The sequence below is a fragment of the Mastigoproctus giganteus genome, chromosome 11 (genome assembly GCF_048544385.1).
Source record: "Mastigoproctus giganteus isolate SK-2022 chromosome 11, ASM4854438v1, whole genome shotgun sequence".
Classification (NCBI taxonomy): Eukaryota; Metazoa; Arthropoda; class Arachnida; order Uropygi; family Thelyphonidae; genus Mastigoproctus; species Mastigoproctus giganteus.
In genome coordinates, this window is record NC_143585.1 from 172,697,818 (window position 1) to 172,712,880 (window position 15,063).

General features: G+C 37.4%; 1 protein-coding gene across 2 annotated transcripts in view; it reads right to left on the reverse strand.

Annotated features, from left to right (window-relative positions):
* Nucleotides 1-15,063, reverse strand: part of LOC150078577 (uncharacterized) — a 394,647-nt gene that overhangs the window by 41,591 nt on the left and 337,993 nt on the right. For both annotated transcript variants that reach the window (XM_090385383.1, XM_090385384.1), the window contains one exon: nt 11,354-11,437. In XM_090385383.1, coding sequence (XP_090241509.1) covers nt 11,354-11,437 — 84 coding nt within the window. The remainder of the gene's footprint in view (nt 1-11,353; nt 11,438-15,063) is intronic.

The window sequence follows — 15,063 nt, forward strand, 5'->3', positions numbered from 1 at the left end:
ATGTTCATTTTTTACGAAAGCATTGTGAATTGCAGACTCTGCCTTGATCATGAAATCTAAGGAGGACCTGTTCTTACGAAAGCCATGCTGATTATTACTCATTAGGTGTTGTGTTTCGATGATCCAAACAAGTCGATTACGAATAATATTTTCAAGTAATTTACCGAGGCAACTGGAGAGGGAAATTGGTTGGTAATTGTATGGCCTCCTAGGGTCTTTTCCAGGATTCAAAAAGGCAAGAACTGTGGCATGATGCCAAGAGCTGTGATAAATGTTTTCCATAAATATTCGGTTATAGTAGACCAGTAGTATTTGTAAATTTTTGTCACCAAGGTTTCGTAACATAATATAAGATATTCCATCTGGCCCAGCGGCACCGCTGCGTGTTGTTTTAATGGCATGTACAAGTTCATGATATTGAAGAGGCTGGTTATACGGAAGGAAAACTGAGGTTCGAAAGTTGATGGCTCGTTCTTCAGTCTTGGTCTTTTTTTCTGAAAATCCGCAGAATAAGTTGAGGCCGCTGAAACTTCAGCAAAGGTTTTGCCCAAAGCATTTGTTATGTCCTCAGGAGCAGAGAGTTCCTGCCCATTCCATGAAAGAATTGGTGAAGGGCTTGTAGGGAATTTTCAGGAAATCTGCCTGATTTTCTTCCATATTAACCTGGAGTTAGTGTTTCTGTTTATGGTAGATGCAAACCAAATCCAAGAATTCTTGGCTTGCCTTTGAATGAGACGTGCTTTCTCTCTTAGCTTATGTAATTGATAAGATTAGCCGTGGTTGGTGATCTACGAAATAAATTCCATGCTTTATTTTTTAAACTTCTTTGCTTTTGTGCAGTCTTCATTCCACCAATAGTTAAGGTGCCATCGGGACCGAGGATTCGACAATGGAATTGAACACTTAGCTGCAGATAATAGGTGTGAAGTGATATAATCTGTGGCTTCATCTATCGACTGTGTACGTATATATTGCTCATCCAGGGTGACAACTGATTGAAATTTGACCCAGTTGGCTTGAGAGAACTTCCATTTGCTGCAGGGTTTATCTAATGGTGGTTGTGCAGTGAGCAGATCACAAATAATCGGAAAATGATCACTGTCCAAGGGGTCATCTAAAACAGACCATTCTATGATTGGAAACAGAATCGGGGAACATATTGATAGATCAATTGCAGAAGTTTGTCCAGTTGGTAATTGTATGTGAGTGGGTGCACCAGTATTAAGAACAGTAAGGTTTTGCTTGTCTATAAAAGTTTCAATTAGTCGGCCATGTGTATCTAATTTTGTTGATCCCCATAAGGGATGGTGGCTAATGAAATCACCTAACAGACAGACAGGGGGTGGTAATTGCATTAGCAGGTTTTCAAGATCTTGGTAAGAGAAGGTATGACTTGGTGGGAGATAGATTGATGCCAGTGTTAGCGCAATCTGGGTTATCAAACATACGGAAACAACTTCAATATCAGTTTGCAAAACAATTTGTTTGGTCGGGATCTTTGAGCTGACGAGGATGGCCACGCCACCACGGGCGGCATTTGAAGTACAGTCTGTCCTCGTATAGCACGATAGTTGTGTTCCTAGAAACTCTCGTGCAATACAAAATCGTGCAATATAAACAACAGGCCCTATGGGAAAAGTGGGGTTAGGTGCCGACCACCCAAGATTGAACACACATTTGGAACCAAAACATTACCAAACACAATAAATAATCGGGTAATTTTAATCGTTATAAAATACTTACGTATTTTATAACGATTAAAATACGTAATAAAAAATATATTTTTTATTATAATATAATAAATAATAAAAAATAAATATTTTTTATTATATTATAATAAAGTATTTTTAGTATTTTTTAATACTAAAAAAGTATTTTTTACGAATAAAATACGTATTTTATTCGTAAAAAAATTATTATTTTAAATAAAATACTTACGTATTTTATAATACGTAAGTATAAATTATAATACGTAAGTCATAATAAAATATTGCTAATGCTTTTGCTTCTATCGTAAGCAAACTTGTTTTTTGTTTGATTTTCTATCCAAACAGATGACAGCCATTCCATCTCTTCCAATTCTTGTGTCTTAATCTAATGGATTTTAATTACACTTCGAGTTGTTCCCGCTATCAAAGTTGTTTTTATTTTCTCCGCATTCTTTGTAATTCTCGGCGTTGCCTCATTTAGGTCTGCAGCACGTGCAATATCACACGGTCTTTCATTTCGCTCAAAGCGTTTCACAATTTCATATTTTTTTCTCTATCGACAGAGGCGGACTGGCCATAAGCCTTACCCGGGAAATCCCGGTGGGCCGGAGGCCGGTGTGATTTTGGCCATAAACCGTAGTATGAGGCCACTATAAATTTTCCCGGGTAAGAATTTTTGACCCAGTCCGCCTTTGTTTATCGATATTGCTTTTTCTTTTTTTTTTTTCTCTGAATCTGCAGTGTCTTCACCAGGACGCTTCCTTTTCACACCTTTTAAGTATTTTACTAATTTTTAGGGAATAAAGCGCAATTACAAAATGAGGAGGCACGCTTGATACACATAAACAAAGCTGCGCGCGGGTAGCAACTGAATAAACAACACCGTAAAGGCCGAGATACACTATTAACACCCCACATTTTACTAAAGCACATTTCTGGGGGTTACTACCATAAAACAATAAAAACAATTTCCAGTTTTGTTTCTGCTAGTGGAATCTGTTATAAACTGGTAGTAAACTCCATCTAATTGCATTTGCGATTATGCCAATAGCTGGAATTGTGTTGGTTTTGACCGTTATTATGGTGAAATGTGTTTCCCCTTCACTGATATAAAACACAAATACATTTTCAGAATCTTCTTCATTCCTATCGTGTTGCGTTCTGTTGGGGTGATTCCGCGTTCGACTGCCATTTCTTGTAAACACAAAGGCGAATCGTGCATAAGCGAATTCGGTTCGTGTTATATAAGATAACGTTCCCCTATTTATAAATCGTGTATGATCGAATTCGTGTAATGTAAACATGTGTTATACGAGGACCGACTGTATTACGATCTTGTCGATAGATGGCATAGTTCTTTATGTTGGTGGAAATTTGTGGAGTTTGATAGGTTTCCTGTAGACAGAAACCAACTGGAGAGTAGCGATTAATTAAGACTTGAATATCATTAAGGTTGCTACAAAATCCTCTGCAATTCCATTGTAGAATATAAGGCATTACTGGTGTTTAGTAGAAGAAGCTGTGTCTGACTGTTTTTTTAATGTGGCTGGCTTGTGACGTTCAGGCTTTGGTTTGTATTTTTTGGAGAAGAATGGTCGACCATTGTCCATTTCTTCTTCTGCATGTATTTCTAAGATAGGTTCTTCTTGTCTAGATGAGTCGAATGTATCCATAGATGTTTCTTGGATATTCTTTTATAAATGTGAGCTCCGATTATTCGATATAGAAGCAATCACTGGGGCAGGAGAAGGAGATCTTGCTGGTACTGTAAGTGCAGTATTATTTGCCTGGTTCAACTGCTTAGGGATATTGGACTGTTGATGGGAGAGAAGAACCCGAGCCCAGTCAGAGATTGAAGTGTTTGAAGGTACTGTAACATTGGTTTGGATGCCCACTGAGTGATACTTTTGCGCAATACTGACATATGTACGCTTAATCATACTGGGAGAAATTACTTTCCTTGCTTCTTTAAAACTTACTTTATTTTCAATCTTATATTTCACAATTTTCTTTTCAGTTTTCCATTTGTCACATGACCTGGAATAAGCAGGATGGTTGCCTTTACAGTTGGGGCAGGCCATTTCTTTTGCTGAGCAATCACTTTTGGGGCAAACCTGATTTCCTCTGCATGCCATTTGAGAGTGGCCATACTTTTGGCACTTAAAACATCTCAATGGATTAGGAATGTAGGGCCTAATGTGACAAAGTAGATAGCCTGCTTTTATCGATGTTGGTAGATTTGGTGTATTGAAAGTGAGAATAATGTTCCTTGTAGGTGTAAGTGTATTGTCTTTTTTAATCATAATCCTTTTGACTGCAATGACATTTTGGTCTTCAAGTTCTTGCATTATCTCCTCCTCCGTGACATTTAATAGATCCCAGCTGGATATAACCCCTTCGGATGTATTTAGGGTTGCATGGGGAAAAACTTTTACTGGAATTCCAGCAAAGTTGGCAAGGTTTAGTAGTTTCTGTGAATGTCCACAGTTTATTGTCTCCACTAGTAGGTACCCTGATTGCCATCTCTTGACTGTCTTAGGAGATCCTGCTAGACTTTCCAAGTGTTTTTGGATAAGAAATGGAGAGGGCTTACTGAGAGGATGATCTGCAAGAGAGTGCATTATTAGAAATGCAGAACAATTTGTCGCTGAGGAAGGGGTTTTCAACCTCTTTGGTTCTAACTCTGGCCGAGAGCTTGTTGGCTAAGAGGCGGAAAGGCATGTTGATCCATGTTTGCTCCTTTTAGCCCTTGGCAGATTAGCTTTTCTGCCAAGATTTCTGGCCCCGCCACGGGGAGGCAGGAGCAGTGCTCGTTGTGACGAAGCATACAGTAGTAAGTGTTAGTAAAGGAAATATGAAAGATAAAGAAAGGTAGCTGTTCTTTCTTGCTCTGTACAAGTACTTTATGTAACAGTAGCTGATATTAAAAATAAATTTATTAAGGACAGGAACTTAATATAACTATAAATCGCTTTTATATAATCGCTCTTTAAGCACAGAGAAAACGCTCGATCACAATCGCTTGGCACCCGGGGCCAGCATTCAAAGAATTAATCTTGGAAGCTACTAGGCTTTTCATACCAACAAAGAAATATTGTTCAAGATTTAGGCTTAAATAGATATCAGATGAACTAATTAGACATGTGACACAGAAGCCTATGATAGATATAAGCTGGTCTGTAACCAAGTTACAAAGGAGGTTAGGCAGGCGAAGGCAGATTACGAGAAATCTTTGGCAAAGGATGCAAAGAAAAACAGCAAAGAGTTCTTTACTTATGTAAACTCTAGAAGGAAAGGGATGAATCAGATTGGTCCACTGGATATTTATGGTTCAACTGTTGATGATCCTGCTCAGGTAGCTAACAAACTAAATGAGTATTTTGCATCTACATTCACACATGAGGAGTTATTCATGAGGAGGTGGTATACATTAATCATTTTGAGAAAGGTAAAAATGCTCAAGACATTTGTTTTATTGCCTAAAAGTAAAGTAAGTGAAAGAGGGTCTTCTGTTGTGGCTGGAGTGAGGAGATTCTGGCATTCTCTTGCATATTTTGGGCATTCAAAAAAGATATGTTTTACTGAAAGCACACTGCTGCAGTGATGCAACACAGACTGACATATGTACGCTTAATCATACTGGGAGAAATTACTTTCCCCTCTTAATAGATAACTACGAGTGATATTTGTGTGACCTATTTGTGCCAATATTACCTCCCATTGTTGAATTGAATTGAACTGAACTGAACCTTGAAAGCCATCGCTCAAGATTTGGCTTGATACTTTGGAGCTTATTGATTATTATATTGATTTTTCCATGATAACTGCCGCTGGTACATGCATTTTCCCCGGATTATTGATTTATGACCGATTTGCCGTACCATTAGCTAATTCATTTCCTGGAATTCCCATATGTCCTGGGACCCAGCAGAGGTGTATACTTTTTCCAAGCTCGGATAAAGTATTCAAGGAGGAAGTTATTTCCTTTAATACTTTGATATTTTTGGTGTTTTTCAAGGCTTTGTTTTTTATGGTTGAAGTGCACTTAACGAATCATACTATTTTCAATATTGGAGGACCAAATAGACTTCAGTGCAATTAATTCGGCAGAAAATATACTGAACTCATATGGCAATTCATAGGCCAAAGTAATGTTTGGAAAAACTGCGGCAATTCCAACATGGGCCTCATTCTTTGGCCCACATGTACATACAACAATGAAGTTGGGGAACTGACCCACTACTGCATGATACAGTTGTAAGAAATTTTCTTTATGTAATGTAGATTTATTCCATGGATGGAGGGATAAATCGCATGAAGGTGAAGTAATGTCCCAAGGAGCGCAGGAAATTGGAAGGGTATTTTCAACATCATTTAAAGACAGATTAAATTCTTCTGAAAGGTATTTTATTCGCATACCTAATGGTCGGTTACCAGAAGGGGGGTTTCAGTATAATATGTTGTGCAGGTGAGTGAAAAGTATCTGACAGTTTGGGTGTTCAGGCATAGTACTAATTTTATATGCATAGCATAATATAAGTTGTCTTCTGATAGAGAGAGGGGGTTCATGTGCTTCAGCTTACAGACTATGTATTGGAGACGTGCGATATATTCTCCTATGGCAATGCGTATTGCACTGATGGATAGGATCAAGACAGAGAAGGACACTAGGTGTTGTAGAGCTATACACTGGTGCTCCGTAGTCAAGCTTTCATCTTATTAAGGCTCTGTATAATCGCAACAAGGTAACTCGCTCAGCCCCCAAACTTAGTTGCTGAGAGAACCTGGATGATATGTAGCTTTTGCTGATAGGATGTTCTTAGTTTTTTAATATGCTCTAAAAAGTTAAGTTTATAGTCTAATGTGATTCCCAAGAACAGTATCCTGGGATGAACTGCTATTGGTTGGCCATTCAGTTGTAGTTCCGGATGTGGGTGAAGTTTACGTTGGCGGCAAAAATGGATGCACAATGTTTTTTGGGGGCAAAGTTGAAAGCCATTAATTTGTCATGAACTGATCTTATTTATTGCCACTTGTAACTGTCTCTCAACAGTATTCATGTTTTTCGCATGACATGAAATGCTAAGGTCATCTACAAACAGTGCTGTATCAATAGTGTTAATTGCAATTATAAAAAGTGTAGCACTGAGTGCAGAGCCTTGGGGGATTCCTTCTTGCAAGAATACTTGGGATAGCGATGTTTTGAATCTAATACGAAAAGCGCGTTTGTACAGGAAGTTTTGTATGAAAATTGGGAGATGACATGTTGATATAATTTTCGGAGCATTCCATACTTCCACGTGGAATCGTAAGCCTCACTGATATCAAAGCACACCATGACATGATGTTCCGAACTAAGGAATGCATTTCGGATGGAGTTCAAGTCGTACTAGCATATCTAGTTTTGAGCTGTTTTGTTGGATACCAAATACTGCAGCATGTATGAGATTAAAATTTTCTAGATACCATATCAGTCAACAGTTTACCATCTTTTCAAGAATTTTGCAGAGGCACACAGGGGTTTTTTGGATTTCCACCTGATTTAAGGAATGCAAGAACTGTAACATGATGCCATTTTTTAGGGAATGTATCCTCTAGGTAAAGTCTATTGAACAGATCAAGGAGTGACTGTAAGGATTCAGAACTTAGTTCTTGTATCATTGAATAGTGAATATTACCTGGTCCTACCGCTTTGTCTCTAGATGTTGACAGAGCTCTATGCAGTTCATGGACAGTAAATGGTAGGTTATATTGTTCATTCCCTTTTGATGAAAAGTTTAATTTTTGTTTTTCTTTATTTGTTTTAAATCTTCTGAAGGCTGTGGTAACTTTCTGTTGCTGATGTTTTGGCAAACGTTTCACCTAAGATATTAGCAATTTGAACAGGGTCAGAAACATTCTGTCTCCCCCATTCCATGATAGGCACAGGAGTTGTCTGATTTTTACAACTCATTTTTTAAATTATTTTTAAAATTTTATGTGTAGGACTTTCATGATTGATGGTCGAAATAAAGCAAATTCAAGTTGACTTATTATTCCTAAACGTTGTTGGACTGCAGCAAAATATATTCCAGGCTTTACTTTGTTCTTTTTTACGTACATGACATTTGTCACTCCACCAGATTTTTGAGGGTGTCGGTAATTTTGAAGAGAATTTTGGTATGGTTTTTTTCTGCTGCATGTAATATTGCTTTTGCGACATGTTCAACAGTTGGGGATTCTCGGATTATTTACAGGTCAAATTTAGCTAATATTTTTTTACGTCTGCCAATATGCTTTTTCAGTGAACCATTGTGGAATTTTAGTAAGATGATAATAGGGCTTGTTTAGTAATTCAATTTGTATGGGAAAACGATCACTGTGCAGTGGATCATTATTTATTGTTCATTTTAGGGTAGGATATGGGCTGTCTATTGCAGTATTTGTTTTGGAAGGATGGTGAATATATGTAGGTGATCCATCATTTAGGAGGAGAAGGTTGTTATCGTCTAAACATTTTTCAATTACTTTTCCTCTTTGATCAATGGTGTTATTGCCACATAGCGTGTGATGTCCATTTAAATCTCCCAGAATGAGGAAAGGTGTGGGGAGTTGAGCTATGAGATTACGAAGATCATTTTGTTGAAAGTTATAACTAGGTGGAATGTACAAGGAGCAAATTGTAATATGTCAGCAGCTATACGGATGGCTACTGCTTCAAGTGTAGAATTTAGTAAGACCTGCTTGGTAGGAACATGTGGGTTCACTAAAACAGCTACACCACCATGTGCAATATTTTGGTGGTTCCTGTTGTAAAAGCCCAACAGTTTCATGTTGGGTTTTTAGAACGTTTTCGTGTTGTTGAAGTTCTTATTTCCATTCTTGTTTTTTATCTCTTTTTGGAAAGAAAGGCTTTCCCCACGTCCATGTCTTCTTCGACAAAAATTTCAGGGACACCGTCATCTGCAGAGTTTTCATTGATATCCATTTCCTCTTGATGTCTGGGGGTTTGTTTTTCTTTGCATTCTTGGTCTGGGGAGTGGAGTTTTTCATGTGGAATAGATATTGGTGTATTGACTGCTTGAGTCTGAGTTGCACAGTACAGAGTTTTGAGGAAATTTGAGAGACACTTTTGGCAGTACTGATAATTCATTTGGGTATACGTAGGTCTGCTTGTATGAGTTAATGGTGAGATGATTTTCTTTGCTTCTTGATAGGAAACAACATTATGGTTTGCTTTATATTTCTGAATACGTTTTTCACTTTTCCAGCATTCACATGTTCTAGAACAGGCAGGGCGGTCTTTTTACAATTTGGGCATATTACTTGAGGGAAAGTATAGGCTTTGCAGTTGTGTTCTATTCACCTGCATTTTGCACAAGTAGGGGTTTTCCAGCAAGCTGTCTGGGAATGTCCTTACTCCGTACTTCTGACATTGGAAACATCAGAGCAGGTTTGGAATAAATGGTCTCACATGGCATGCCAAATATCCGGCCTTAATAGATGTTGGACGATGCAGTGTGTTGAACGTCAAGATCAGATTAAGTGTCAAGGTCAGACTGCCATCTTTTCTGGTGGAGATTTTCTTTACTTGAATAATTCCTTGTTCTTTAAGTTCTTCTAGAATCTCCCTTTTGGACATATCTAGAAAATCCCAGTCTGAGATCACTCCTTCAGAAGCATTCAGTGATCTGCGGGGTGTCACAGTGACTGGTAGTCCGCCAAAAAATTTAATGTTCAAAAGTCGCTCTGAATGTTTAGTGTTAGCAGCCTCAATGAGAATGTCTCCTGACTTATCTTTTTAGAGACTTGGGGATCCTGCTCTACTTTTTATTTCCTTTTGGACTCTAAATGGTGAGAGTTTCCCAACTGTGTTTTCACCAGTTGAGTGGATAATTAAGAAAGTTGGACTAGGACAGCTCTGTCTCAGTTTTCTGACGTTTGGCATTTCCTGCATCAGAACTGTCTTTCTTTTTTGGATATCTGGGATGCATCTGGCAGCCAAGATAAATCAGAGTTTGGTTTTCTCATGATGATGTGATCTTTTTGGCATTGGGAGATTTTCTTTTCCTCTCTGGTTACCAGCCCTGCCATGTGGAGGCAAGAGTGGTACTCGGGGTCACAGTTGGATCAACTGATAATGTTGCCAATGGTGAATCCTAATTCGGAAGACTGCAGGAACTTAAATCTTCGAGGGTACTAGGCTTTTCATACCAACTAAGAAATAGTGTTCCAGGTTTAGGCCTAAATGGATGTCAAATGAATGAATGAGGCTTGTCACAGAGAAGAGAAATGCATGGGATGCATATAAATTATCAGGCGACACAGAAGGAACTGTGTCGGGCAAAGGAACTGGATGCAAAGGATAATTTTGATATCATATACTTGGATTTTAGGAAAGCTTTTGATACTGTGACACATGCAAGAAGTATGGCATTAAGGGAAAGTTGCTACAATGGATAAAAGGATGGTTGAGTGGGAGAAGACAGAGAGTGGTTATCAATGGACACTGCTTTTCATGAACTAATGTTATTAGTGGAGACCCACAGAGTTCGGTGTTGGGTCCATTGTTGTTTTCGGTATTTATCAGGTTTAATGTCAAAGTTTGCAAATGATATGAAGGTTGGCAGGGTTAATGACAATAATGATAGTATGCTACTGCAACAGGTTCTAGAAAAGTTGAGCAGATGGGCTGAGAGGTGGCAACTGAAGTTTAACCTTGACAAATGTAAAGTACTGCATGTGGGTAGCAGTTACCCCAGAGTAACGTACCAACCAGGTAGTATTACACTCAGGGAAGTGGAGAATGAAAAGGACCTATTCTCTTTTAAGAAGTTTTCTGAGCAGTGCAAAAAGGCTGCAAGAGTAGTTCGTTGTGTCTTGTCAATGATATACAGGAATTTTGCTAGCAGGGATAAGGAGGTGATTATCCCCTTGTATAAGACAATGGTCAAGCCACATTTCAAGAAGGATGTAGAGCTGTTGGAACGAGTACTGAGAAGAGCAACAAGATTAGTGAATGGAACAAAGGGTTGCTCTTATGAAGAAAGGCTTAATTTTGCAAGTTACAGTGTCTGGAGACCAGGCACCTGCGAGGTGATCTGATTGAGATGTATAAAGCCTTGAATGGTTTGAGCATGCTCAATGTTGATGGGATTCTTCCTCTTGCTCAGATTACTCACCTGAGGGGGCATAAATTCTAATTGAGGAAAGACAATTGTAGAATAGATGTGCGGAAATTCACCTTTAGCTAGTGGGTGGTTGATAGTTGGAGTTAACTTCCATCTGTTATAGTGGAGGTAAGCAATTTAAATAAGTTCAAGGCAGAACTAGACAAACATTGATGAAACATGGATGGATGAAATGGGAATTTTTTTCTTTTTTTTTTTTTTAGCTGATGCTATATAAGCTTGCTTTTATATGCCTCTGCTAATGCTAATGTACATGGTCATCTTTTCACAAAAACCAGACATGATAGAGGAAAACTGAAAACAGATTTGGAATTAGTGCCCAAAGATGTATGTAGTTGACATAAATTTTCCCTCCAATGAAAAATACTTGTTGATCTACGTAATTTATGCATAATTAAGATGCAATGATTTATAAACAGTAATAGTTATAGCCATAGTCGTGGTCCAGTTAATAATCACAAAAATTCAGCATACTTGTAAATGATGGAAAACTGGTCTAACATCTGTAACCAAAGGATCCAGGGTAACCATGTCCCTAAGCTTATTTCGGGCATCTACCTAAAAAAATAATAAATAAATAAAATAAATTTTAAAAAAATTAAATAAACAAAACCTCTATCCACCTTTACAATCTAATATCAAATCACAAATTATTTCACTTTAAATAAGTTTTGAAACTGATATTAGTTTCACAGTTAAAATAGAAAAATATAATATGGATTTCGTTAATGTCATATTAATGAAATTTATTATGAAAGAACATGATACTGTAACAGAAATATCAATCTATACACGAGGTGAAATTTTATTCAAAACATGACATTTAAATTTTGATTATAATAATCTATAGTCATTAAAGGGCATTAATTTGGAGTAGTTTATTTATAGAGACAGTGCTTCTCTTATCCAATTGTATCATAATTGAGTAAAAGGTAAAGGTAAACTGCAGCCGTTATCAATCCCCTGTAGGATGGAAGCCTCTTCAACAATTCATGTTGAGGGAAATGGACCATAATCTGCCACGCTGGTCCAGTGTGGTTGGCAGACTGACTGTATTTAGCAGTCAGGGGCTTGAACCCTGGTCTACTCAAAGAGCGTGTGCTACTCCAGCCCTGCTACTGACCACTCGGCTACGAAGTGGTCAGTATATTTTGCTTTTATAATGCTGATGGATGTTTAATGCTTTTAAACCTACAGAAGTATAGTGCATGCACGCACACAGAATGTTCTTGAAATTGAACTTAAACCTAATATAAGAACAATACAGCATGCTAATTAGAGTAATGTTACTCACATGCATGCTGTAAAACTACCAACATCATTGTCAATTTCATGACAATAATGAAATACTGCTGCAGTACAAACTGGGCAGTTGACATGCAAATGTGAAGAGCTTTTGATGAAAATTATTATGGTTAGGGAAGGACGTTACGTGGGTTCTATCCATTTAAATTATTAAATATCTACATTACCACTCTTATACCAAGTGGAGTTTAAATGTATTGGTGAAGGTAAAGAAAGCCTGCACGAGAGGCATGCAAAAGTTTGATGAAATTTAGCGGTAAAAGTACTTTGCTGTAATGGCATTTGTATTGTTGCTCGCTCGTAAACGGACGGTGGGTGTTATCGGTTTCACCAGTAAACTTTGAAAAAGTTTACCGGCAAAACTACATTACGAACATTTTTTACGACACCAGAACTTCTAATATGACTCTGTTCGTGATTCAATTAGTTAATTCAATTAGTGATTCAAAAGAAAAAAGGTCAGGAGGGTTTCGAGCTCCCGAGGGATTCAACTTCTACTCGAGACCGATAACACCCACCGTCCGTTTACAGAGCGAGCAACAATACAAATGCCGTTACGGCAAAGTACTTTTACCGGTAAATTTCATCGAACTTTTGCATGCTTCTTGTGCAGGCTTTCTTTACTTCAGCCAATATAATTTATTTAGGTGTTACCTAAACTAATATACACTAAGTAACGTTTCAGGTATCTTGCCGATACCCATCATCAGACCTTCCTCTGACTGAATCCTCCTGCCGGACGCTCAGACCTAAAATCATTTTAGATTTGAGCGTCTAGCAGAAAGTCTGATGATGGGTATCAGCAAGATACCTGAAATGTTACTCAATGTATATTATTATTATTATTAGCCCTATGGTGCAAGGAAGCCTGAGGCTTATGCTGCACCAGCCAAAAAAAAAAAAAAAATTCCCGAGTTACCCTGAGAGAGAGAGAAATAAATAGGAATCACCAAGAAAGAGAAGAATGATGATATCCAGCCAAGGACACTGGGCTTGCCAAGCCAATACACACCAGATGTGAGCCCTTGGGGTCACAAAATAAGTTGAGGGAGGGCACTCAGGATTAGTTTAGGTAACATCTAAATAAAATATATTAAAACTGCACGTGATATAAGAGTGGTAATTTTGATATATAATAATTTAAATGAAAATTATTATTTTTTTTAAAATAAAACTAGGCCTGTTTTTCTTTTTATATCCTTTCAACATGGTGGCCAGCAGAGTATAAGACCATGAAATTCACAGTAAATGAAAATCTGCTGGCTACCAAACACACAGATGAACAAGATAGTCCTTTGTTCACAAAATTCTTTTGTAAACCAAGGACTTGGCTGTGATGAAAAACTTGGAACTTGATCCTGAAAATAGTTCAAATAGTAAAAAATAATACGGTGACATTTTTAAAATTAATTATGAAAATTATTATTTTTCATAATAAAAAATGAATTTTGAAATCTTCGCTATATAACTCTCTAAAAGGTCGTTTTTATAGTGCAAATTGTATAAGTTACCAATTAAAATCACTAAAATGCACTACACTTTCATTGTTATCATATGTTCCGTTATAAGAATCAATTTTGAACGCCTTTGTGATATTTTTCTAAAACAAATTTCTGGAAGTCATGACCATAAAACAATAAAAACAATTTGCACTTTCCGGTTTATTGGGCTTTTCTGTTACTGTAAGCAATTATAATCGGGTAGTAAACTCGATGTTATTGCATTTGCAAAAATACCAATAGCTGGAATTGTATGGTTTTTTATGTTATTATGATGAAATGTGTTTGCCCTTTACTGAAATCTTCAATCGTATAAAAAAACAAATAAATTTTCAAAATCTTCTCTTCATTCTTTTTTTTTTTAAGCTTCATAAACTTGTTACTCAATGCAAAATGTGTTAGTTGCAATTTGTGCGTTCGGTTAAAAAATGCTTATGTATCTATTGAAATTTATAAAGAAAAGAGAAGAATATCTTGGAAACAAACGCCTCTTGAAGCATTTCTGAAGACGACTCCTTGTGCAACAAACCAATGAGTGCCGAGCCAATAATGAGTGATCAACGAGTGTGCATTTAGTCGATGATGATGATGAAGAATAAATATTTGTAAGACCTAAATAATTTCCTTATTATTATAATTTGCTTGATTTTACAGGCTGCATTTTGATTTTTTTGAATAAATCAGTCATTGTTTAAACAAACTAATTTCATTGTTGAGAAAGTAACCCCTATTTTTAACATCATGTCTCTGGGATTTAATTCCCACTTGCGAGTGCACGCTAGGAACGAATTAACTCGTAAAGTCGAGAACTACCTGTATATATATACACTACCCAACTGATACACATATCAGGCTAGCTGATATCCTACTGCTTACAGGCTTGTACATATTATACAGATAATATCCCCAGCCTCTTTGGTATCTTACACACTAGAAAACTTATACCCACTGATTGTCTACCACCAAAGGGGGTATTGGATTTACATATACCTTTTATTTTTAATTTTATGCTTTTTTGGAGACTTGAAGTGGGGAGAACCCTTGTTTAGTTTCTAGAGCTAAGTTCCGGTTAACCCTTCCCTATCTCTTCCATCATGCAGTATGATTGATGACTTTTGAGGTTATGATGAACATCGTGGCGAGATCCAATATTCCTTACACTTTGAGGGTACAGCTTTAAAACAGTATTCGCAGGCCGGCCACTAGTTAGTACACTGGACCGAACCTATTGGTAACTCTCTAGGAGGCTTCCGGATCAGCTAGTGTATAATCTTGCTACCTCTACTCAGCCAGATAGTGATTGGAGAGAGTCCAAGTAGTGTGTATGCGGGGAGCATTGTCAAGACCACGTTATGTCAAGGATCTGGGTATATTCTTACC